Source organism: Vanessa atalanta, chromosome 3 (genome assembly GCF_905147765.1).
Source record: "Vanessa atalanta chromosome 3, ilVanAtal1.2, whole genome shotgun sequence".
NCBI lineage: Eukaryota > Metazoa > Arthropoda > Insecta > Lepidoptera > Nymphalidae > Vanessa > Vanessa atalanta.
The window spans coordinates 3,652,006-3,676,315 of record NC_061873.1 but is presented as its reverse complement, the minus strand read 5'-3'; the positions used below and the strand labels follow the sequence as shown (position 1 = coordinate 3,676,315).

At 36.2% G+C, this 24,310-nt stretch overlaps 3 protein-coding genes across 6 annotated transcripts; 2 read left to right on the top strand and 1 right to left on the bottom strand.

The window, feature by feature from the left end:
* Positions 1-151: 151 nt before the first annotated feature.
* LOC125077219 (dnaJ homolog shv) lies at positions 152-2,562 on the top strand. The gene is made up of 5 exons (XM_047689090.1): positions 152-713; positions 875-1,051; positions 1,535-1,702; positions 1,776-1,986; positions 2,373-2,562. The coding sequence occupies exons 1-5, from the start codon at positions 264-266 to the stop codon at positions 2,426-2,428; spliced, it is 1,062 nt and encodes a 353-aa protein (XP_047545046.1). The 5' UTR covers positions 152-263; the 3' UTR covers positions 2,429-2,562.
* Positions 2,556-17,703, bottom strand: LOC125077217 (probable phosphorylase b kinase regulatory subunit beta). Of its 4 annotated transcripts, none has more exons than XM_047689084.1 (22): positions 17,550-17,703; positions 14,684-14,798; positions 14,157-14,292; positions 13,328-13,610; positions 12,529-12,658; positions 12,092-12,243; positions 11,064-11,400; positions 10,857-10,946; positions 10,582-10,608; positions 9,102-9,256; positions 8,225-8,239; positions 7,320-7,439; positions 6,710-6,820; positions 6,502-6,629; positions 5,916-6,091; positions 5,321-5,583; positions 5,091-5,249; positions 4,792-4,917; positions 4,494-4,717; positions 4,127-4,241; positions 3,819-4,052; positions 2,556-2,924 (listed from the first exon to the last, which is right to left on the bottom strand). In XM_047689084.1, exons 1-22 carry the CDS (start codon positions 17,571-17,573, stop codon positions 2,772-2,774), a joined length of 3,273 nt encoding a protein of 1,090 aa, XP_047545040.1. In that variant the 5' UTR covers positions 17,574-17,703; the 3' UTR covers positions 2,556-2,771. The 4 variants fall into 4 exon arrangements, with proteins under 4 accessions (XP_047545040.1, XP_047545044.1, XP_047545041.1 ...); XM_047689088.1 differs by lacking the exon at positions 17,550-17,703 and adding an exon at positions 14,903-15,095; XM_047689085.1 differs by lacking the exon at positions 8,225-8,239.
* On the top strand, positions 15,820-24,163 carry LOC125077218 (ubiquitin carboxyl-terminal hydrolase CYLD). Its single transcript, XM_047689089.1, has 12 exons — positions 15,820-16,098; positions 16,188-16,250; positions 16,737-17,013; positions 17,942-18,145; positions 19,142-19,332; positions 19,934-20,113; positions 20,339-20,494; positions 21,443-21,631; positions 22,591-22,699; positions 23,182-23,318; positions 23,571-23,754; positions 23,824-24,163. The coding sequence occupies exons 2-12, from the start codon at positions 16,191-16,193 to the stop codon at positions 24,012-24,014; spliced, it is 1,878 nt and encodes a 625-aa protein (XP_047545045.1). The 5' UTR covers positions 15,820-16,098; positions 16,188-16,190; the 3' UTR covers positions 24,015-24,163.
* The last annotated feature ends 147 nt before the right edge of the window (positions 24,164-24,310 follow it).

The window sequence follows — 24,310 nt, the reverse complement described above, 5'->3', positions numbered from 1 at the left end:
GGCGTTAAGGCAAGTAATTTAAGCAAAACAAAATGACTCTTAATTTAATAAAAATAAAGTATAAAATACTTTTGAAAAATATGATTATTGTGGCTTAGGTCGTTTCCTTTTAATCGCTAACCAATAGGAGTAGGACGAATTGTCTGTGGCGTTGTCAAAATATATTTGACAAAAGATGAAAATGTATTGTAGATTTAATGCCTCGTTTTGCTCGTGAAACTTGTTTTATGATTTAAAATAGGTCCTAGTTAGACTTATTCGAAATGTTAATGAATACGGCTTATGTGTTCCTCATTTACTTTTTATCCTCAATTATTGTAATTATTGCCAGTCGAGATTTTTATCAAATACTCGGTGTATCACGTTCAGCAAGTACCAATGAAATTAAAAAAGCTTACAGAAAACTAGCCAAAGCTTTACATCCAGACAAAAATCAAGATGATCCGGACGCTTCCCAGAAGTTTCAAGATCTTGGAGCTGCTTACGAAGCTTTATCGGACCCCGAAAAGAGGGAAATGTATGATAGGTGCGGTGAGGAATGTCTCAAAAAAGATGGTATGATGAACAATAATGATCCGTTCGCAAGTTTCTTTGGAGATTTCGGTTTTCACTTTGGTGGTGAACCACAGCAACATGAAACTCCAAGGGGAGCTGATATCATTATGGAACTCACAGTATCATTGGAAGAACTGTACAATGGAAACTTCATAGAAGTGAGTTAATTACTGGAACCTTGCTTACTGAAAATTGTATACTTAATAATTCTCATTTGTTTTTCAGATTACTTAGAGATAAATGTATAGATATAATATATTAAGAGAAAGTATTTTGTAATGTTCACCACATTATATTTAATATTTAAAAAATTCAACAGATAACACGTAACAAGCCAGTAATTAAACCGGCATCTGGTACAAGAAAATGTAACTGCCGACAAGAAATGGTAACGAGAAATCTCGGCCCTGGCCGCTTCCAAATGATGCAACAAACTGTTTGTGATGAATGTCCTAATGTCAAACTAGTCAATGAAGAAAGGCTTTTAGAAATAGAGGTAAAATATATAAACACTTATTATTATGTTGCATTGATTGCCTTTTTGTTTGAACTTTGTACATTTCATTACATATTTGGAAATACACTGTGGTTTTGAGTTAAGGCTAACCTTTCAACTGTCAGGTTTTATCTTATCATTGTAATGTATTAAATTACTATAAAATTTATGACTGTTTTTATGAATTTTATATTTTTGATATGTGCCACCCACAATATATTAAATTTTAGTCCAACATCATGGATTGCACTTAGTTTGAGACATTTCCAGTTTAAATTTTATAAGAAGAATTATGAAATGTAATTTATGTTATTTTCATAACTAAAATTATAGATAAAAACATTATTTGGTTTAAGGAAATGTTATTAATAATAACTTATTGTTATTTATTTTATGTTCATATGAAATATAATTAATTTCCATTGCAAACAAAAGGCCATATCACAAAACAATATATTATGTAAATTTTGTTTCTGGTTGTAGGTGGAAGTTGGTGCTCCAGACAATCATAAGTCAAGATTGAGAGGAGAGGGTGAGCCACACATGGACGGAGATCCAGGAGACTTGGTCATTGTGTTCAAAACTGAGAGACATCCTCAGTTCACACGGCAGGGTGATGACCTCTACACAAATGTTACAATATCATTACAGGTAAATATTGTTCTCTCAATTGTCCTACATTTAGCAAATATATTTTTTTTAAATTGTTTTCTCTTTTCAATAGGATGCTTTAGCTGGTTTTACTTTGGAACTGGTGCATTTAGATGGACACAAAGTTACTGTAACACGTGACAAGGTGACATGGTCTGGTGCTCGTGTGCGTAAGAAGGGTGAGGGCATGCCTAACTTTGAGAACAACAATCTGCACGGAAACCTGTATGTTACATTCGACATTGAATTTCCAAAGAAAGATTTTAGTGATGAGGAGAAAGAAGGTAATTAATTTAGTATCACCTTTGCTTATTATACTTATATTATGTACAGTCAGAGTAAGAAAACCTTCGTCAGTTTTCAAATTCTTGCCTTTATCAAGTCGTAAACTCTCAGTACATTTTGAAACTAAAGCATTAAACAGAAAACAGCACATAAAATAAATTTAACATAGTATGATAACTAGGTTCAAAATAGTGTACATTGCGATGAAATATGTCATACTCAATCAGTAAAGCAGGTTATCGTTCATACTGAGCACACGAAAATAGACCTTAAGGTGACGAACCTTTTCTTACCCCGACTGTACATTAGTTCATTTACTTATAAAAATGATATATACAAAACTTAAAAAATCTAAATTTGAATTTATAATAAATTTTTTTTTCAGCTCTGAAGAAAATTTTGCATCAATCACCCAACAATAAAGTATACAATGGACTCTAGTAATTTACTGCCATTATTATAATTTATTAAGTAGTGAAATGTGTGTGTCGGTATGAACAAAGATTACATGAAAACATGAGTCTGTGTCGCTTGGGAGATGTGCAGTTTTATAAAATAAAACATTTTATTTAACATGATTGCCGTTTTATTTAAATAATTCCGGAATACATAAAATCGGTTAAAGTTCATCAACTAAACGAGTAGTCACTTCGTAAATCAGGACTCACTTCTCCCTCAACACGATATAGAATAATTTAAGAAAATAAACATTTCTGTTAATATTACAAAAACTATCACATCATTCGAAGAATTCATCTCGGCATACGAGGGCGGGTCGGGGGCGCTAGGCGACGAGGCAGGAGTCGTGGTCGTGCGGGGCGGCGGAGGCGGGCGCGGCGGCGGCCTGCAGCACGGAGTTGACGACGGCGCGCGCCAGGTAGCCGAGCGACACGCCCGGCGCCGCCGCGCTCAGCGAGCCGCGCGCCAGCCCGCTGTCCTGCACCGACGCGACATTATTTCCATTAGTCTCGTAGGGCTACAGTCAATCTTCAGATTTCCTCTCTTTTTAGTACATACGAGTTGTGCGTTTTAGGTGTTGCTCGTTTAGGTATTAGGCATTGAAATTAACCAAAGTAGTGGTACACAATTTAATCAAATTCTGTCTGGTCGTTTGGCCGTAAACGAAACGAAGGCAATAGACAAACAAAACAGAGTTACTTTTGCATTTATAATATTTGTACATACTCTATTCCAACCATAACAGGAAATAAGCCAAATAAACAACATTTGACAGCGAATTGACGCGATATCATTGGTTGAGAGCTTGATTAATCTTTGATATTCACTATGCATTTGCGAAAATATGGCGTTTTGAACGTCGACGAAACTGTTATCGGAATTTTGAAAGTAAAATGAAAGTGGAAATAAGTTGATAAGTGTAATAATGTTGTATTTTAAATAAAGATAGATTAATCATAAACCCTTAGTAGTGCACAACAAAGCTGAGTTATTAACAAATCGCATGAAATACGTAAATCTAAGATCTGATTATCTTTTTTCCTACTTCCATGGGATGTAGATATTTTAATGTCGACAGATTTTCATCCTACACTCGCTGGTTTCTTTCAGTGACGAGTGCGAAATGAAATATACACAGAAGTTGTCTGCCTGTATTTAAGCCCTTTACCTTCGATGACGATCTACAAGGTCTAAATTAAGAAATATTCGCGCTTATTATATATAAGAGTGATATACTCGAAGCTCGATCGAATGCGAATCATACATTAGACTCGATACGCGACATGCTTTTTTGAAATAATATAAATGCTTTAAAAAGCACTCACACTTGTATTTTACATTGACGGTGGGGTTTACCGAACGTGCAAGTTACCTTCGCGTAGGTGGTGTCTGCGTCGTCCAGCAGTCGATCGAGGTGCAGCGCTTGCTGCAGGTACAGCTCGGGGTTGCGCCGCAGGATGGTGGCCAGCACACACAGCAGCTCCACGCACAGCTGGCGCCGCTCGGCCGACGGCACGCGCACCAGCGCCTCCTCCACCAGCAGCGCGAACGACAGCTCCGAGCGCGACATGTTCACCAGCGTGGGCTGCGCCGGGATCGCGTGCCCCTGCCACACGCGCGACACGTATGATCGATATCGTTTTTGATGAACTCACATTCTCGCCCGCAATCAACCTTTACCTCGACTACGATTCCGTTGGGCGTTCGCAGTAGGATATCCCATACTTGAACGTAAAAATGTTTTGGAACGCGACACAGGCAGCCTTCTAATCTTCTTCGTTGCAAGGGCGTCAATCTGAAACATGACTTTGTCAATGATGGCCTTCTCTTATAAGTTAATGGATCATAACGAAAATTATAAGAGTTAGGGAAGTATATTGCGTATAGAAGCTAGAGTTGATATATAAATCTCGTGAAAGAAATGTCTGTGGGCGAACTGCAAAAAGCGGTTTGATTGTCTGCAGTGGTTTGTCCTCGACAGAGTAACAGATAGACTGACTTACTTTCGCATTTAAAATATTAGTATAGAAAATATTCGTAAGCGCACCCTTTTTCTTCGGCCCAGTCGGACACGGTGAGCACCTTTTGTAGCAATGTCCGTAGCTTAAACGGCGAGAGGCTCTCGAGCGTGGCGTCCGCCCGCTTCTCCTCCGGGAACAAGTCCAAATAAATACGTATCGCCTCCAGCACCCAGCCCACGCGGATCTTGAGGATTCCGCGGAACATATCTGGGTTGGTACCGATCAGGCGACCGCAATAGAGAACTATTTCCTGCAATAACATTAATCACGTTTAATGGACGTGATTCTAAACTAATAAGATTTTAAAATAAAAATAAACTACACCTGCTGCAGTACAGCACCAATGATGTCATACGGCTGTATCGTGGAATACATAACTGACTGGATCTCGCCGGGCGTCATAGGCTTGTCGAACACAGTCTCTTTGCGCCCGATCACGCCGACGGTTAACTAAGACATAATAACCAACATGAATATTAAACTTAATTTTATTTTAAACTTCCTATATACAATAATTACTTTTTCAAAAATTTAAACGATTTAAAAATAATTAAATAAAAATATAATCTATTCGATAGTTAAGTTAAGCGTCTGTCAGTTTATCATAAGCGAGGGATCGGTACCTGCTTCCCGCTGACGAGCACGGTGGTGATGAAGGGGCTGATGGAGTCAACGGTGTGGCTCAGCAGCGACGAGCAGTAGCGCACGGCGCGCCAGTGGCGCAGCACGCCAGCGCTGCCGTACAGCGCCTTCAGCGCCTCCAGCGTGCTCGTGCCATTCACCTGCACCGCGCATTCTTTACTACTTGCTGCAAGAGCGACGGGGGCCGGTTCCCCTAGGGAGGGAGACTCACCTCGTACATGGGCCCCTCCCGCTCCAGCAGTATGCCCCAGAGCTGGCTCTGCGCGAAGATGTTGTCGGTGGTGCGCAGCGCGTCCAGCACGTCGGGCGTGGAGCGCTGGCTGTAGGCCTGCAGGTCGAGGTTCTGTTCCCGGTAGGTGAGCGTGCGCGGCACGTCAGTGAGCGACTGGTAGCCGATGTAGTCGTGTTGCAGCTGCTTGAACTGCGTGAACATCTCCGACGGAAACTCGCCCTGGCTCATGAAATCCAAATGTTCTGAAATATTGCAGGAGAGTTGCATGATATAGTTTCCCCCTTTGCTTGAGGAGGGGGTCCAGGTGATTTTTTCCTTATACAAAGTAGCATATGTGCTATTCCAGACTATAATCTATGTCTCTTCCAAATTGCATCGACATCCGTTCAGACTCGATTAAGTAACGATCATCCACCTATCCAAACTTTCGCACTTAACATAATCAGTAAGATTAATAAACTTAAACACTGAAATTAATGAAAATATATCAGCCAATCATTTTATTAGGATTGGACTACATACAAATAAATAAAGAAGTCATTAATAAATAAGTAATTAAACAAAATCTACTTACCAATACAAGAACTTGAAATGAGATTCTGAAGCCTTCCGAGGCGGACTTTGACTCCGTCACAGTGACCTTTTTTAAGCATCGCGAAAAGGTCTAGCATTTGCTTGAAGTGTGGGTCTCTCATGTGTTCCTCGCGGACCAGCAGGCAAACCGTGGGACGCCCTGACAGACGCCAATATCTAGCAGTAACCGAAGGTGAGAAGTTGTTTTTTCATAATGGATAATGGGAGAGTAGATGAACGGATATGGGCTATTGTAACATTTAAATTTTCGTGGCACTCAACCTTCAAAACAAAACACTGCGATAAAAACATTTTTTTATGCCGTACTGTGGCGATGGAATTACTGAAGAAATAGTTATAAAAGTGAAATATTTTTTAAATAGAAGTGTAGCCACACCTAAAAAAATGAGTTTTTTTCTTTGTGGCTTAAGAGCGCATAATTTAAAAAAGTATTCATAAAATGTGTGCACAGGTGAACACATTTCGGAATCAAAATCGATATTTTCTTTTATCACATCTGTTTCACCCTTATCTATAGTGTATACCGAAGAGGTTTTGATTGATATGAGTATCTCTATCCGACTTACTTGCCAACAAACTGCAGTTCAGTCTTTATATCATCTATAAGCAAAGCCATATCCCTATACAAGTAGAACTCAGACACCTCAAATATTAGCGGATAGCACAGCACTGTCATGCCGCACACCCTGTAAATCTGTCGGAAAAAGTAAAATTTTTAAGTGTCATACATTTCAATTACCATACATTTTAGCTTAAGCTATTCAAGTTCCATACCTTACTTGTGCCGAGCGAGCCAACTGGTCGAATCGGTCTACCCGTCAGCTTCAGTTTCCCACACACTCCCAGCTCTCTATACACATGCACGAGCTGTGTAGAACTGCATATCTATAATGTAAGGTTTTGATAGATGTATTTGTTTAAATTGCTATGAATTTCGCAAATTGTTTAAGTTGTTCTAATATAAAATTTTATCATTAGTAACTTAGATTGATTTTCACCTGATCAATTAATGTTTCGATTACTAGATGTTAATTTGACTAAATCTACGATAACCAATCAGGAGCGTTGGCCAATCACAGCTTAAAGTGACTATGTTGTAATAGTTCAGCTTAGCTGGATAACGGATAACGGCAGCACTCTGGCTTGAGGGCTCACCGAGGAGACAACCATAAAGTGAAATATATTACAATTAACGAATCTGATTACCGTGTTTAAGTTATTTTAATAAAAAATAACCTGTTGCTAAAGATAGGCGGACTGGTCAGTGAGCCACCAATTTTGATAACTAAGATATCATGTTCACAATAATAAGTACTGCTGTTTGACGGTAGAATATATAGTAAGTGGGGAGTGGTACCGACCCAAGCGTTACTTATTAACGCACCTGGACAGGTTCAACTTCATGTGGTGTCTGCGTTTGGATTCCGTACGTTCCCAACATAGCTTGGAGACGCATCGATTCTGCGATCAGAACGACTTGGACCACCAGGTCCGTAGCTATACCCTGGATAAATATTTAGTGATAAGTAAAAAGTAATTAAAGATTACTCCTCATATTAGACCCAGATATAGTAGCCAGTTATAGTTTTTATAAAAATAGGATTATTTTAAATGTAAGTTATTATAAAATATTTAATTATTCTCAATGTTTGATTTTAAATTTGACTATGAATACCCAATTAATAATAATGTGCTCATGCATTTATAATGGAATCATTTCCTAATTATATTTATTCAGGATTTTATTGATAACAAATGTTGCATGATTTATTTTTAGAATTTAAGATAGTACACCCAATTAAACATATAAGATTTAAGCTAATTATATTAATCATTCATCTTAGGAAATATTACTATATTTCCATAAAAAAAATCTTTACTTAAATATTTAACTTTAATACAATATGTTCATTCTTGAAGCATTTTATACCAAATGCAAATGCATCGAGCTAAGCTGTGTACACAAGCTATAACAACAAGACTTCGTCGTTACAAAAAAAATTAGCTCTCAAGTCAAGTAATATATTGAAGAAACGGTAAAGGCGTATAAACGTCACCGCAGCAAAAAAAAAAATCTGCGAACGCGTGAAATTTTTTTTTGCTGTGATCGTGTTAATACTTAAGAACCGAAGAAACTTACATATCTCGAGTCAAAAGAGATTACAGAAAATTAATTGAAAGAAAAGTGCTTAAAATCATAACATAATGAATACGACACGTGACAAAAAACATACTGGAGTAGAATTACCGACCCATGCATAGTTGAATCATAAATTACCTAATACTTACAAATGCCGGTTTTGCCTGCAATTTGTGCATGAAAACAAAATAATTTCGATATTTAATAACTTAAAAATGGCGCAAATGAAATAATTTGGAATTTGTTTTTGTGTTGCCGATTTCAATGGCAGGATGAGCTTGAGGATACTGGATTAATAAACAGCATTCATGACATCATTGACGAAAAAAAACATAATAATATTTAATACTCTTCGTGGATTAATGTGGTTTTAATTATAAATGTCAGCGAAGTTATCGGTAGTTTGAAAATAAAATAAAATTAGATATAATTCGTTAACAGGAATGGTATTGTATTGTATAATAAATAAAATATTATTGCATTGGTACACAAGAGTAGAGTTTGCATTGATTACAATAAATCATTTATATTAATAACTGTTTGTAGTGTTGAATATTTAGCAAATCCCATGAAGTATGTAAATCTATATTTATTTATCTAAGCTCGAGCTGCCATTAAAATATATGAAGTATTGCTAATCCAGACGATTGTCTAGTATTCAAAATTAGTCCTGTTGAAACGGGACGGAATCACAGTTAAATTTTTATTTTGTGTAATTTCGTCGTTACCCTTTTAAGTTCCTAGGAAAAATAACTGTTAATGCAATATATATATTTATGAAAGAGAATTTTCTTAGAAGATGGAGTAGATGGAGTTAGCATCTTACATTTTAATTATTTTTTTTCAATAGCAAAAACATATGTGAAGTATACAAAAAAAATCTTGTCATAGTCTGCATCATTTTTTTTATAAAGATGAAGAAGTTGGCGGCGAGGTAGAATTTGAAATAAAATCTGAGACAATTTAAAATGCAAACTTTTGACGGTGAGAATAAAACAATTTTTAGTAAATTATAATGAGACAAACCTGGAAAGCTGAATATCGTCCGGCGCGTCTCGGGCGGTTATACGAGGGCAAGTACCGCCTAATGGGGTCCAGCTCGTTGACATGCAGCAAGCCTCCAGTCAGCAGCTGAGCTATGACGAATAGCGACTGCGCCCAGAGGAATAACCCACCTGTGTCTGAGTAAAACGTTACGAAATTGAAACTATCATACGTAAGATTCAGCTATATTACAAAAAGCTTAACCTAGCAGGGTTACTAAAGAGTTAAGCAAAAGAAATGAGCACTGGGTGTGAGTCGAAAGAAACATATGTAGGCAGTAGTAGTTAGTGTTATATTTTATTAATGTTTGCGCTGCAGATCAAGATATTTGCATTTAAATAGAGTGAGATTTATTCCGGGATGTAAGGGTACAAAAAAATCCGGTCACCGCGCATTGGGTGGCGATTCGCCTATGCTGGTAAAGTTTTGGCCCATATTTGAGAACTCGAGGTCTCTCGGTGACCATATTTTAATCTCTTCGGAGGAATCGGAGATCGCCAGAATGCTGCTTGCTTGCAACTAAACGCTTTTTGTACTTAAGACGGGGCTGAATAGACTTTTTCAAGTACATACTCCTAAATCGTCAAGTGATACTACCGATTTAAATTGAATTAATTAAACTGTAAATCTTTTCTTAATAAAATTACAAATATGCATAAGTTACCACTCGTTTAATTTATAAACGAGATTCAGCAACCATTCAACTCATGCATTGACAGATATATATACTAAGTAGTATTAGGCTTTACCGATGAGATTGTTTTTAATAACAAAATAAAGGTTTGCTATACGGTAACGCAAGTATACCATGCGGTATTTTACACATTATAGCCCGGTATCTCGCTATTTCAAAGGAATATTCTAAAGAATTGATGTATAACGAAATATGTTTCAAATTTTCAATTAAATAATAATGAATCGTATTAAACAGGCATCACATTTTTTAAAAGAACCATCTCCATATTCTCCTTTTTTCATCATGTCCAAACAACGACTTATAAAAAAAAACAATTTTTTTTTTATTAATATAAATACGGGTGTTATAAGCACTTATAAGCGCCGTTTTATTTAAAGCCGTAGGTGATGATGACCAATTTCGGATCATTCTCAACGGTTATTTACGTGTGTGTGTGCTCTCTGTTCACTCTCATAATCCGAAGGGACGGCAATCAGATACGATTGGGAAGACTACAGACGCAGGACCAGTTTCTGTCTAATATTTGTCTACTTTAAAGCTATTTTTTTTATGAAACAATATCGAAAAGATTTTTACTTTTTTTTAATAAAATAGCTCATGTAGATTATTATTAGGACTCATACAAATTTAGTGATCACGTAACATAAAATTTAAAACGAAATCTATATCGTCTATGAAACAGCAAAAAAAGAGGAAGTTTGTTAATAAAAAAGGCACAGAAAATTAGCACAAAGGTGTCATACTCAATGGCAATACAATTTTTACCTTTGTTCTCTTCGTCACCCGGTTGGTCTGTAAAAATTTTTTTTTTTTATATACGCAAACAACGCACTTATTTAAGTAAAGTAATAATACTCACTATTATAACAATTATTTACCTGTTAATGTTTACCAGAGAAGTACATGTCATTATTAATATATACTCGAATACTCATTCGAATAAATTAATATAAAAATCTTAGATCCCTTTAACCAAACGTCATCGATTCTTTTAAATCTTAGATTTAATAAAATACTTAAGTTAGTCTTATAATACATACTGGCAGGCAGCCGTCGTACGGAGTATGGTTCACTGCGTTCATTCTCAATTCCCTCCTTCGGAACGTAGTAGTACCATGGAATAACAGGGTCTGAAATGATGAGAAAAGGGATAAGTTCTTTTGTTGGGGTAAAATTATACACTACTTAATCTACTAAACAATATAATACATGACATACTCATATAAATATATAGACAGTCAAATCACCTCCGTACTCATCCATATATATCCGAGACTTCAACAGTTTCTGGTACTCTTCGACCTGATCGGGTAATGTTCGAAAAACACCATCGATAATCATCATCACGTAGAATAGGGGCCATTCTGATTCGACGCCTTCGAACTCCTTTAACTCGCCTTCATTATAGTATCTCCTATTTGGATCTTCTAGGACACACTTGCAGCCATCTCGGCTAAATCTTTTAAATCCATATTTTCCTTGCAAACGATTTAATATGTTATTTTTAGTCAACTGCAGCAACAATTCCTCGTGTGTGGCGAATGCGGGAAAAGATATCGTTGGTAGAAGTGCCGCATCGACCCCCTTTTAAATAAATTAAACTCTGTCAAAGTCTATAAAGTCCAGACATTTAGTACCTCAATTACAGTAATTAAGTAATATTTCAATTATAAAAGTCTAGTTAAGCCGAACTAAAGCAGATCTCAGTAGAGCAAAGTTATCAGTCTTTCAGTGACATTCTACAAACCAGAAACGCTTAACGGTACACAATCAAATATGAATTATTATTTGAAGGGCACCTCTGTTGTAAACAGTAATAATTTTATTTCTTGTTCAGTTAATTTTACTTAATATGCCATGTTATATAAAAAAAATATTGAAAGTGCTGTTTGTGTACCAGAATTACGTTTAATAATAATCAAAATAAAAAGCCTATGATGTTAAGGCTGTATAATAATTATATATGGCCACAGAACCACATTACAGTAGAAACACATTTTATAATCAGGGCCTATTATACTATAGAATCAATAATAACATTAAGATTGGTAACTTTGTGAAAAACCAAGTACAATTTTAGACATTACTTAAAGTAAAACATTTTCGTTAAAATATTTAAATTTTATTACAACATAAATAAATTTACGTTATTGTATATCAAAACTGTTTTTAATTATAGCCAAAATTCAAATTGCGCCTAATCGTATTACAACCGTTAGAGAAATATACAGCGAAGCACCCATATTTTGCAAATATAATATATTTATAAGCATACCTTGGAACTGGACTCCCTCGGTAGCATGGTCTCGAAGATGCTCCGGTTGCGGTTGTGCGCGTCGATGTCCACGTACACCACGCTCCACGACGCGCCCTTGTCGCCAAACAGGTTGCAGCCATTGATGGCCTCCAGGGCCGCCTTAGCCATGCCTACAGTGCAAAACTCTATACTTACAAAAATACATTCAATTTTGGACTATGGATAGACAGTAGATTAATTTATTACAGACGTAACATAAAATTTTATACTTAGGATTTGTCAAAATCATTTAAGGGCTCCGGGTATCATTCAATTAGAATAAATAACTCAGCTTTGGTTAAAAAGTATCTTTTAGTAATTATGTTTACTAAAAAATTTTTTTTTTCAGAATCCACGAATACTGATTCCATTTTTAAATTAATGAGCTAGAAGAAACGTAAAAAAAATATATTTACCAATAGATGAGGCATGAATCTCTGGTTTTCCATCATTGTATTTAGTTCCTCTCTCCCACATGCCATAATCGGGTGTGCGATATGCGCGTTCCACATAGTATACTAAATTTTGTACAAAAGCCACTTCATCCTGAAAATAAACATGAAGATATTACCTTATATTATAAAAAGAGTAATAATAGAGTATATAGTTCCGCCCGAGCTCAATAAGAAAAATTTTGACGAGCAGGTCTTGTCGGACTTAAGCATCACCTGTAGCTTGGGAGCTATTCACAAAAGCATTTTTTTTTTATTTCATTTGTTAAATTAGATAAAAGCAAGCAAAAAGCTATGGTTATAAATAGGAAAATTTTGTTTTTCCATGCAAAAAATACAAGTTGGAAATACAATTAAATTTTAGAGTTAGGCTTCATATTTGATTCAAAACATGAAGAAATGGTACCTATTATTGGTAATTTTCCCCACTGCAATTATACTTTGATACTACCTAGACAAGTACCTACCTACCTAGACATCTGTAGGAGCTTAATGTGGTATGGTCAATTAAATCAAAGTAGTCAGTAATATTGAATTTGAACAAAAATGACTGAGTTCAAGCAATATTAGAAATATGTTATAATTTATAAATAAAATTTGAGCCCATAAAATAAGTCATCACAATTGTAAATGTCAACAACACATATACATGCTCTTTTGAACTCTGACAAAATAACAAATGTTAATATTTGTATATTGTTGTTGTGTCTTGTATCATAATATCATATTGTATTATTTAAAGACTTCTAATGTTACTACATACCTGTGTGTAAATAATTTGAAGGCCGGATGTAATCATTTGAACAAGAAAAAGCAGATAGAGAGATATCACATCAATCTGAAGGTGATGATATTGATCATCACTTAGTACAGGTTCTCCAGTAGTAAGATGAAACTTAACATGGAGGGCATGTGCTGCACTCTGTCTGGTCTTAAAGGCCTCCACTCGTGCTGATTGTTTGATCCAACATTCAAGTATGCCACGCATGCATTTTACTGTGCTCTGTCCTAATTCATGGGACTTTCCTCTGTCGTCATCAATCCGCCTGGGAAATTAAAAAAAAAGTGTAATATTACTTACAAAAATATTTTCATATGATAAAGTTTTATGTTAAGGTTTACTTGATGGTCAAACAGCAATACTTTATATTAAATTTTATGTTTTGGATTGAAGGGTGAGAGAGTCAGTGTAGCACAAGGGAAATAAAATATTAGTTCCCAAGCAGTGGCGTAGCTAGGTGGACAAGGGCCCCGGTGCATAGAAAAAGAAACAGGCCCTCAACCCCTCTTTAACTTATATTGCGCTTCAAAATTATAGATAGGAATAAAAATAGGATACAGGATACATTGAGACGTACATTAGTAGGCTAAATCCATATGTCATCTCTATTCAAAGCTTAGGTTAGAGGGCCCCCTGAGCTCCGGGGCCCTGGTGCACTGCACCACCTGGCCCTACGATAGCTACGCCACTGTTCCCAAGGTATGTGGGACTTTGATGATGATGATGTTTGATGGAGTGGTTAATATTTCTCACACTTCCATTATCTATGCATTGAGATGACCAAGATTTTGGTTTAGTTTCAGTTTCCTACCTATAAGCTTGATGCAATCCCCATACTGCAGCAGCACAATATATACTGTCCCTTACACTTCCGATATGTAGATCTGAAGATAACACTGGGAACAGCCCAGTTATAGGGCTCTGAAATCTCAATAACTGTCTCTTAACTGAAATGAAAAAAAGACATATTTAAGTAAATAGTGCTGCTGTCTTATGGCAAACTACCAAAATTACAGGAATATAATTTACACTAAACTATACACATTTTGCAATAATATTATTTTATTTATCGTTAATTTCTGTTGAATGAGTTGCATAGTGATTTAAAAAATATCTTCAAATTAAAACAATGAATTTGCATGCATTTATAAATCAGGGTGAAAAATGCAGTTATTTGTGAGTTGTGGCTCAGTTTTAATTTTATTTTATTGTACTTGTTTAAGTGATCTCCCTTATAATATACTCATAATATATACATAGTTGTTGTTCACTTAGATTATGAGAAATTTCTGTATTCAAAAATTTAAAATACATATATAATAGTAATATATAACAGACCTATGGCATAGTATATATCAAGTTGCCTAACTGTATCTTCATAGTTGGAAATCTTTAGAAATTGCTGTGCATTTATATCATCAATGCTCCCTTGGCGGATCATATCGGGGAAACACTGAAAACAAAAAAAGATCTTAAAAAAATATATTATTTTTTAAACATTCTAGTCTAGCAAATTAATTATTAAATCCTGTTAAGATGTAAGTTAATCTTATTTACCAATACTTAGGGAGTTTTTTAGTAAACTGAATGTATTTTTACTGCTGCATTTTGTCTTAACAAGTTATAATTTAGAATACATTCATTTATTCATAAGAAGTATTTTACAAAATAAAAACCACGAACTTAACGCATTATTAAGATGTGTATAAAATAGTATTACAAAATTATAAATAGATTAATATTGTTCAGAGGTTATATTCAAGGTCAAATAAATAATAACAAGTCAAATGTCAGTATAAGTATGAAAAAGTTGCCAGAAGTTTAAGAATAATGCTCCCAGCTCACCCAAAAAGTCCTTAAAATAGTAGTACAACGAGATAAATTAACTAGTGTTTTATCACTACTTTAGTTTTAATTTAATTTATAAAAACCAAAAGTTCAGTTAATTCAAAAAAGACTGCTAGTGTAATATTTGTTACCCGTATCTCACATTTATATACGTGTATCACATTGTACAACATTGTGATACCCATCTACTTAAGAGTTAACATCGTGACATTGTATAATTAAATGATTTATTATTATTATTCTTTTTTATATAATAATCACACAAATGAATTACCCAAAAGCCTGCAAAAATCAAACCTCAATCGCCAGATATTTCCTCCACAACTTCCTCGTAATGAAAAAGAGAAATAGAGAATCTTTTGACTTCTAAACTTTTGACAAAGTTATTTTGAAATCAATTTCATAAATGTTAAAAGGTTATTGATTTTTATATTCGATGTACCCGTATTTATAAACTTGACTTTCTTCATATAAAATTATATATAAATCTACATTTTTATTACGAAAAATTTAATTTGATTATATGTTAATTTGTTACGTCGTGACACAGTCATAATAAGCATTGAAATATTTTAAATCCGTACATGTTATGAGTAATCGTTCGTTATCTGTTTGACTGTTTCTGTTCGTTTGATATTTGTTAAACTTGAATTCAGAATTGTACCTAATGTACAATATGTACCAGAAACAGATTACAGAATATTACTGTATAATCTATGATTGTCATGTTGAAAAATTTGGGATGTCGAAGCTTGTTTATTTATATTATAAAATCTAAACAGATGTAAACAAATAACGAAATAATAAAAAAGGGGTTTGTTTCTCTATTAATAAAAATCATCTTTTATTTATGCCGAAGCCTTTTTACAAAAACTACTTAATTCGTACAATCTTTTAAAGCAAAGGTAAGCTAATTTTTATCTTAAACCTTTTGTTATCATTCAAACATATTTATTTTAAGTCGAACTCTACGTTTACTCACGTATATCAACAGAAAATGAGTCATGAGGCCCATCAGGAGCAAGAGCTTGAGAATACATGTAGCAGAGATGCTCAGGTTTTTTAAATAATCCAATTTTTATCAAATACACTAACCCCACTTGAATGGATTTTGCACATTTTTTATGCATGATTACATTACTATTTAGCTGTTTGGAAGTGGTTATAAAAACATTAAATTTAAAAATAGCTGTCATTTTCTAACAAAGTGAGTTGTGTGGACAATGTCATTTCAACGGATCAATTATTGTAACTCATGATGAATCTTAATTTTGACTAACACCTTGTTTTAATCTTGTTTTTTTTTTGTTTTGTGTGTGAAAAAGCAATATATGAGTTGTGTGAATAAATAATATTTCAAACTTTAAAATATTCCATCTTATTAATTTAATATTTACACTATGTTTTAATATATGATTATGGGTTTTACAATTTAATATTTTATTTTTATGGAGGTTGTGGCCTGGTTGTAAGTTTTTTTGGTTAATAAACCCTGCTATATAAATATAACATTGTAAGTTTATATATTTTTTCAATATTGCAGATTGATTTATTTAATTTGATTGGAGGAAGCTGGCCACCAGCTCCGAAAGAACCTGAGCATCCCGAGTATGGATCAGTACAACTCAGTCCCAGACGCAATATGCAACGTACAAATCATCATGAACGGGTCAAATCTGTAAATTTAATTAATCATATAACACCGGAGAGGCGTAGAAATAGACCTACTACATCTTCAAATATACAAGTAACAGAAGATTACTCTCAGAATATAAAGATGGTCCATGAAGCTAAAAAAAATGAAACTGGTCTTTTGGTTGGTATGTATTTTGTAAATCTTTAATAAATGTTAATATCAGTAATTGTTTATGTTATCTGGATAGGTATGTATCAATGTAAATAATTACAAAAAAAAAAAAAAACAATTTTGATCAAAACACAGAATGTAGCAGTATATTCTTCATAAAATCATATAATGTTATATATACATTACACTATACAATATCTTTATTAACATTTTAAAAAAAATTAACCTACATGGCTTATATTTTAGATAACATTGACTCTTTTTCATAACACTGCAATGTCTGAATTTTATTTGTGTATAAAATATGCTTATTTGTACATATAAGTAAAAATTCTTTAAATATGCATTTATTAAAAAATATTTCATTTAATTGATTTTAATTCTAAAATTTAAATAAGTTGTATCTAATTATTTATTCACATGAGATAAAGAATATATTTTTTAATTTTAAAATATTGAAATAATAAAAAAAAAGATTTATTTCCAATACTTATTTATATAACATAAATATAAACAATGATTTTGAAATGAATTACGAATTAAACTTACCATAGTCCCTTCTATAGAATGCATAGTGCTAAATTATAAAAAAGATACACTAAAATAAAAACTAATACTAAATTTAAGCTATTACATATTAAATTTTGAACAAACGAATACAAAAACAATATCCGCAACTAGAGCACAGACTGCATACGTTTATGCGTTCTATTTTAGCTTTCCTATTTTCTAATTATAGTCGTACGGTCGCCGTTCGAAATCGGCCGCTATAATGTAGTGTACGTCGAAATGTCTCACTCGTATTATTTACGAGAGCTATCTATCGATGAAATACCTCTCTGCGTACTTCAATACGAACAGAGTATGTGTTAGAAACAATAATGAACACGTAAACTTAATTCTATGATAAATTTCGTCTGTGTTATTTATATTTTTCATAGACGTCTGCAGCGGAGATGGGCCTGAGGACTTGTATGATTCTCCATCATTGGGATCGCCCCGTGCGGTAACATCAAATACGAAGCCTTCGTGTCCCTCACCTGAACACTTGCAAGACGACATCGGGGTCGGATCTCTCGTCGAAGTCGCAACTGACGTCGATCAAAACTACTACGGCGTCGTTAGGTGGATAGGCCTTATAGAAGGTGAGTCCGTTTTGATTTTTAAATGTTATGAGGAAGAAGCTATATTAAAAAAGAGGATTTTCATAATCAAATGTATACTAGTTTATATTGTCATCAGCACCGAGTGTTTGCAAAATTTCATCTCAATCGGTTGAGTAGCAGTGGTTTAAAATTCAACGGCCTGAGTCCTCGCTCGCAATAACAAGCAATATTGAGTAAAGCTGAGAAAACGATCCATCTCATCTGAATATAATGTCTTAGAGGCATGTTATGTATTTCAAAAATACTTCGAACGATGTTATCTTGCTATTTGTATGTATGCATTTTAAGCGTGTTACTCAAAATATTGAACCAAAAGATAGGGGGAATAAAAACAAAGAAGATGAAAAATGATTCTTGTGTCTCATTGTGACAGCTAACCTCTGCGGTGGTATTTTACCTTAAGCAGAGTTTAGGGTACTGAGAACACCCTCAGCCCCGACTTTGTCCCTATACAATGATGGGATTAGGTGCGTTTAAAGCTGTCTTCGTCTCCAAGAGCATGGCGTTGAGCTCCCCTTGAGATAAATGGCACTCATAATGTGTGCGACAAATACTTAAATACAAACCAACGTGTGCAATGTGCGTAATGAAGTACAGTTTAGGTTGGCCGTTGTCCGTCACTCAGACAATTAAATGTAGGAATATGATCGCTATGGTGGTAGGGCTAGGGTTACTTGATGGTAGGGCTTTGTGCAAGCCCGTCTGGGTAGGTACCACCCATCAGATATTCTACCGCCAAATAACAGTACACTGTATTGTTGTATTCCGGTTAGAAGAGTGAATGAGCCAGTGTAATCACAGGCACAAGGGGCATAACATCTTAGCTCCCAAGGTTGGTGGCGCATAGGTGATGTAAGGAATGGTTAATATTTCTTACAGCGCCTTTATCTATGGGCGGTGGTGACCACTTACCATCAGGTGGCCCAAATGCTCGTCCTCCCATCAATGCCATAAAAAAAAAACTGCCGGCCGCAGACATAGCGACGGCGGGCGTGGAGCTGGAGCAGAGCGTGTGCGGGCTGGGCGACGGCAGCCACAAGGGCACGCGGCTGTTCTCGTGCGGCGCGGGGCGCGCGCTGTTCGTGCCGCTGCCGCTGTGCCGCCGCGACGCGCGCTTCCGCGACACGCCGCCGCCCGAGCCGCTGCGCGACGAGCGCTCCGACCAGGTGAGCCGGCCACTTCGGGATTCTTTCACTTTATATTATTTATGAAATAATAGACAAAGAGATGAATCAACGACGTTTGAAAATAATTAGATGACGAGAAATAAAATTGTTATTAAAAATAACGTGTGAAGTAAGACAATATCAAAGAAAAAATCTAAGTCTATATAAAGCCGTATTTGATACAAGAGATTTTGTAAAAAGAAATAGATGTAAAAGTTACTACCAAGACGGGCTTGCACAAAGCCATTTACTCATCTGATATTCTACCGCCAAACAACAGTATTCAGTATTGTTGTGTTCCGGTTTGAACGGTGAGTAAGCCAGTGTAACTACAGGCAGACATAACATCTTAGTTCCCAAGGTTGGTGGCGTATTGGCGACGTAAGAAATGGTTAATATTTCTTACAGCGCCCTTGTCTATGCGTGGTGGTGACCACTTACCATCAGGTGGCCCAGATGCTGGTCCGCCAACCTATACCATAAAAAAATAGTAACGCTTATACTTTACATGACGATTTCTGCCAGTTCACTTCACTGCAAGTCGCGTTAAAGAACTTCCTACCAAAACCCAAAACGTTTCAAATAATATATTCTTTTGTAGCCGGATTGTCCCGTTGTCACCGGTGTGGTTCCGCCTTTAAACTCGCTCGGTGAGCTCGCGGGGAAGAATCGGGGAATACAGGGACATCACAACTCGTGCTACCTCGACGCAACGCTCTTCGCCATGTTCACCTTTACCAGCGTGTTCGACGCGCTGCTCTACCGGCCGCCGGAGCCCGAGGTATTGCTTTACACGCACTCACTCGTATTTGCATTTTTAGTACCAAAATATTTCACGGTACTCGATGTCAATGTTTCACCAAAGAGTCCTAATAGAATTGAAAGTTGAAAGAAACCCTTTTTTATTTTAATACTCGATGGAGCGATTCACGTGAATTCCTCCCCCTAATGCTTAAATTAGTATTCGAAAGAGCCTAAGTAAGTGACGGGGCTGGGTGCGCCGCAGGACTCGCCGCACTACTCGGAGGTGCAGCGCGTGCTGCGCGAGGAGGTGGTGAACCCGCTGCGGCGCCACGGGTACGTGCGCGCGGACCGCGTCATGAAGCTGCGCACGCTGCTCGAGCGCCTGTCCGACGTGCCGGGCCTCACCTCCGAGGAGAAGGTGCCGTACTCTTCCATCTTGGTCATCATTATTTTATCTATTTTACTCGGAAGTTGGGCTTTGTGTAAACCTGTCTCACCAAACAGCATAACTTGGAATTGTTGTGTTTAAGCACAAGCACATAACATCTTAGCTCCTAAGGATAGTGGGGCATTGGTGTGACGTAGGGAATACTGAGCGCCCATAGACATTGGCGGTCATAGAAATATTACAATTTATAAAATAGAATAAATATTATTAGTGGTGACCACTTACCATCAGATGGCCCATTTACCCGATCGCCTACAACATACATATTTCTAAAGGTTGTTACGATTGCCTTGGAAATATTCAAAATATTTTAATATCGTATCGTATTCCAATCGTAGAATAAATAAATATTATCAAATCTTAAATGTACATATGCCTTGTGATTTCATAATTACTCTGCTATATTATGCATTACGAACAGTTCTTTAATGAATATATCCTTATTTGTAATACAGAACTATTCAACTTAACTACTTCTTTTCTCTTTAATTTTATTTCACAGTTCCTATATCACCTTCGCTGACATTCAAAACTCTATTGTTTCGCGAATCTATATCTATACCAACATTATGAATGCGAAAGTAACTGTTACGCTTTCACGGCCGCACTATTGAAACCAATTTGATGAAATTTGGTATGAAGCAAGCTTTAACCCCAAGGAAAGACAGGCTTTTTATACTTGATATTTGATGACTAACCCTTAAAAAGCGAGCAAACCTTCGGGCAACTACTAGTCCTTAATATAATGAAAGCGCGTCAATTCCATTTCAAAGTTGTTTAATTGTCTAAGCTCCTTCTAATGCAAATGGAAATTGGAATATTTATGAATTGTACATGACGTTCCAAACGTATAAACTACTGAAACTCTCCCTTGACAAGTTGATCGATTAAGATAAGCATATAATAAATTTATTTTAGGATCCAGAGGAATTCTTGAACGGATTGGTCGCACAGTTGCTCAGAGCTGAGCCCTTTCTTAAATTATCCTCGGGTCAAGAAGCGTACTGTTACCAACTTTTCGTCGAAAAAGACGAACATATAACACTACCGAGCGTGCAACAACTATTGGAACAGTCTTTCGCCACATCTGGAGTGAAGTTAAGTGAGGTAAGACTTTGTTGATTATTTTTGGTATATTATTATTCAATAAAATATCATATTAAAGATAAAAAATAAATGTAATTAGAATCAGGGAAAAAGTAACTCCTGCCTTTCTCGATAGTTCTACTCTGTAGAGTCTAATGTCCGATTCTAATTCCCGTGGTAGCTGAATTGTTTAACATGAAGATTCAAATTTGAGTGCCTACTTGAATAAATAATATTTAGATTTTATTAATATTACATAAATTTCATTTCATCATGTTTTAATAATACAGAAGAGGGAAGTTGGCATGATATTGTTCCGAATATAGAAAATGCATAAAGCCTTATATTTATGGGCACATACACAAAAACAAGTTTTATTTGCAGGTATACGTTTCTTTTATATGAAGCAAGCCGCTTAACTAAAATTTTCTGTTGTTTCATTTTTATGGGGAGTTATTACTAACGAATGCGGATTTGTAACTGCAATATTTAATGACGTGTAAAGAAAGTAGGCGGGGCCAGAGAGGCCCGCGTTTTTGGTATTCGCTATCTGTCAAATTTCCTCAAACCAATTTCCAATTTGATATGAGGGAAATTTGACGTTTTGTAATCATCCGTACTGAAACTTGAAATATTTAATAAAATTTTGTGATCGGCATCTCATAATCAAGGTCCTCTAATAATCCATACCCTAATGAAATGAAACTATGAAATGAAATTTTTGCACCCGTAACAACCCTAGTTAATACTATAATTATACTCCAGTGGTTTTTTTTTTTTAAACTTCATTTCTATATATTTTCATAGTAGGATTATATCATATATGTTTCTCAGATTGTTGCCTCTAAGAAACATATTCTACATGGCAAAATTTATTTTTATTTTCATTGTGTGCATATTTTCTACCAAATACTTTACTTTATTTCTATGCCTTTCTAAATTATTTTATTAAAGCCGATGTTTCCTTATTTCCGTTAAAGGTCCCAGCTGCATTTATTATTCAAATGCCTCGGTTTGGGAAACAATATAAATTGTACCAGCGTGTACAGCCATCTCCATTATTGGACGTCACGGATCTTATAGAAGGATGTAAGTTGATAGATTATTTTTTGTTGTTACAATTAAACAAGCCTTAGGGCTTTAAAGCAAGCAATTTAACTTGTATTAAATTTTTACTAATAACAACATTTAAAAAAATCGCAAGGTAATGCTTTATTATTTTGATATTTTATATTTAGTAATGAAATTTATCCTTAGTCCAGGCCGACAGACAGGTATAGTAAAAAATATATTTAAGATTGGAACTAATTTAATGTTACCTAACGTAACCACTGTATCACCTTATATTGTAGTTTATTTTAAAATGTTTACAAAAAAATAAACTAAGAAGTTTTTCTTATAAAATTTACGCACGTAAACGTGTATCTTTTATATTCTCAATAAAACAAATGACCGTCAAACCTAGCCAGAGTGGGCTAGATGGGTTCCCATCGAGTGGCCTGTCGGTCGGGATCTCGGTAGCGCCCGACAGGCCACAGACGGAGCCGCAGTACAGCGGAGGGTGTCCGCAGTGCCGCGGCAGTGCGCGGTGTGCGGCTCGCTGGCGCGCTGGGAGTGCGGCGCGTGCGCGGCGGGCGGCGCGCTGGACGCGGGCGCGCTGTGCGGCGCGTGCCTGCGCCTCGCGCACGCCGCGCGCCCCGAACACAAGGTGCCCCCGACCCCCGCGCTCGCCGCACATATTTTTCACTATATTACCTTTCCCAGCGATCGTTGCATCTCAACCGTCGATATTTGTAACGAGAGCGTTCTAATACTGATATTTTATGTAGATAATATAGAAGCCAAAATTTAATATTATGCATTTAGAATTAGAGATAGTGTCAACTCAATTTGAAAATAGTACATAAGCTATTTGACTGAAATATGATGACGATAATGAGATGATTTTTTTTATGCTCAGGCCACACCTTTGTCTATTTGCGAGGAGTATGCTAACATTCTCGAGTCGTCACCTATTCCGCGCGTATATATGGAGTTGTTCGCGGTACTATGCATAGAAACCAGCCACTACGTGGCCTTCGTGAAGACGGGCGCCGGCCACGATGCGCCTTGGTGCTTCTTCGACTCCATGGCCGATAGGAAAGGTAAGCCATCAGACCGAATCCCATGATCGAACGTCGTCGAGCAGTCTCAGACGTGGTGTGGTGTCGCAGGCGAGCGCAACGGCTACAATATCCCGGAGATCGTGGAGATCTCGGAGCTGTGCGCGTGGCTGAGCGAGGAGGGCCGCGCGCTGCACGCCGCCGCGCCGCTCGACCGCCACCTGCCCGCGCCCGCCAAGCGCCTGCTGGCCGACGCCTACATGTGCTTCTACCGCAGCCCCGACCTCGCCATGTACCGGTAGTCGGCCGACCCGCCGCTACTGGTCGTTACGTACGCCTCGATAGTTATTGTCGCTAGTTTCAAAATAATTGAATATTTTAAAAATGAGCGAATTATAATTGATCATTATTGATCGATACATTTTATTAGTTGTAATCTTTATATCTCGTAGGGCACTGCAATCTATAGGACGGTACAATCCTGTTCCTGCCTGAATAAACTTATCCACTAGAACACTCCAATGGCTGAGATTTTTATACTTCCACTAGAGTAATAATTAATAAATTTTAATATTTATTAGAGAGCTATAGAGCTTCA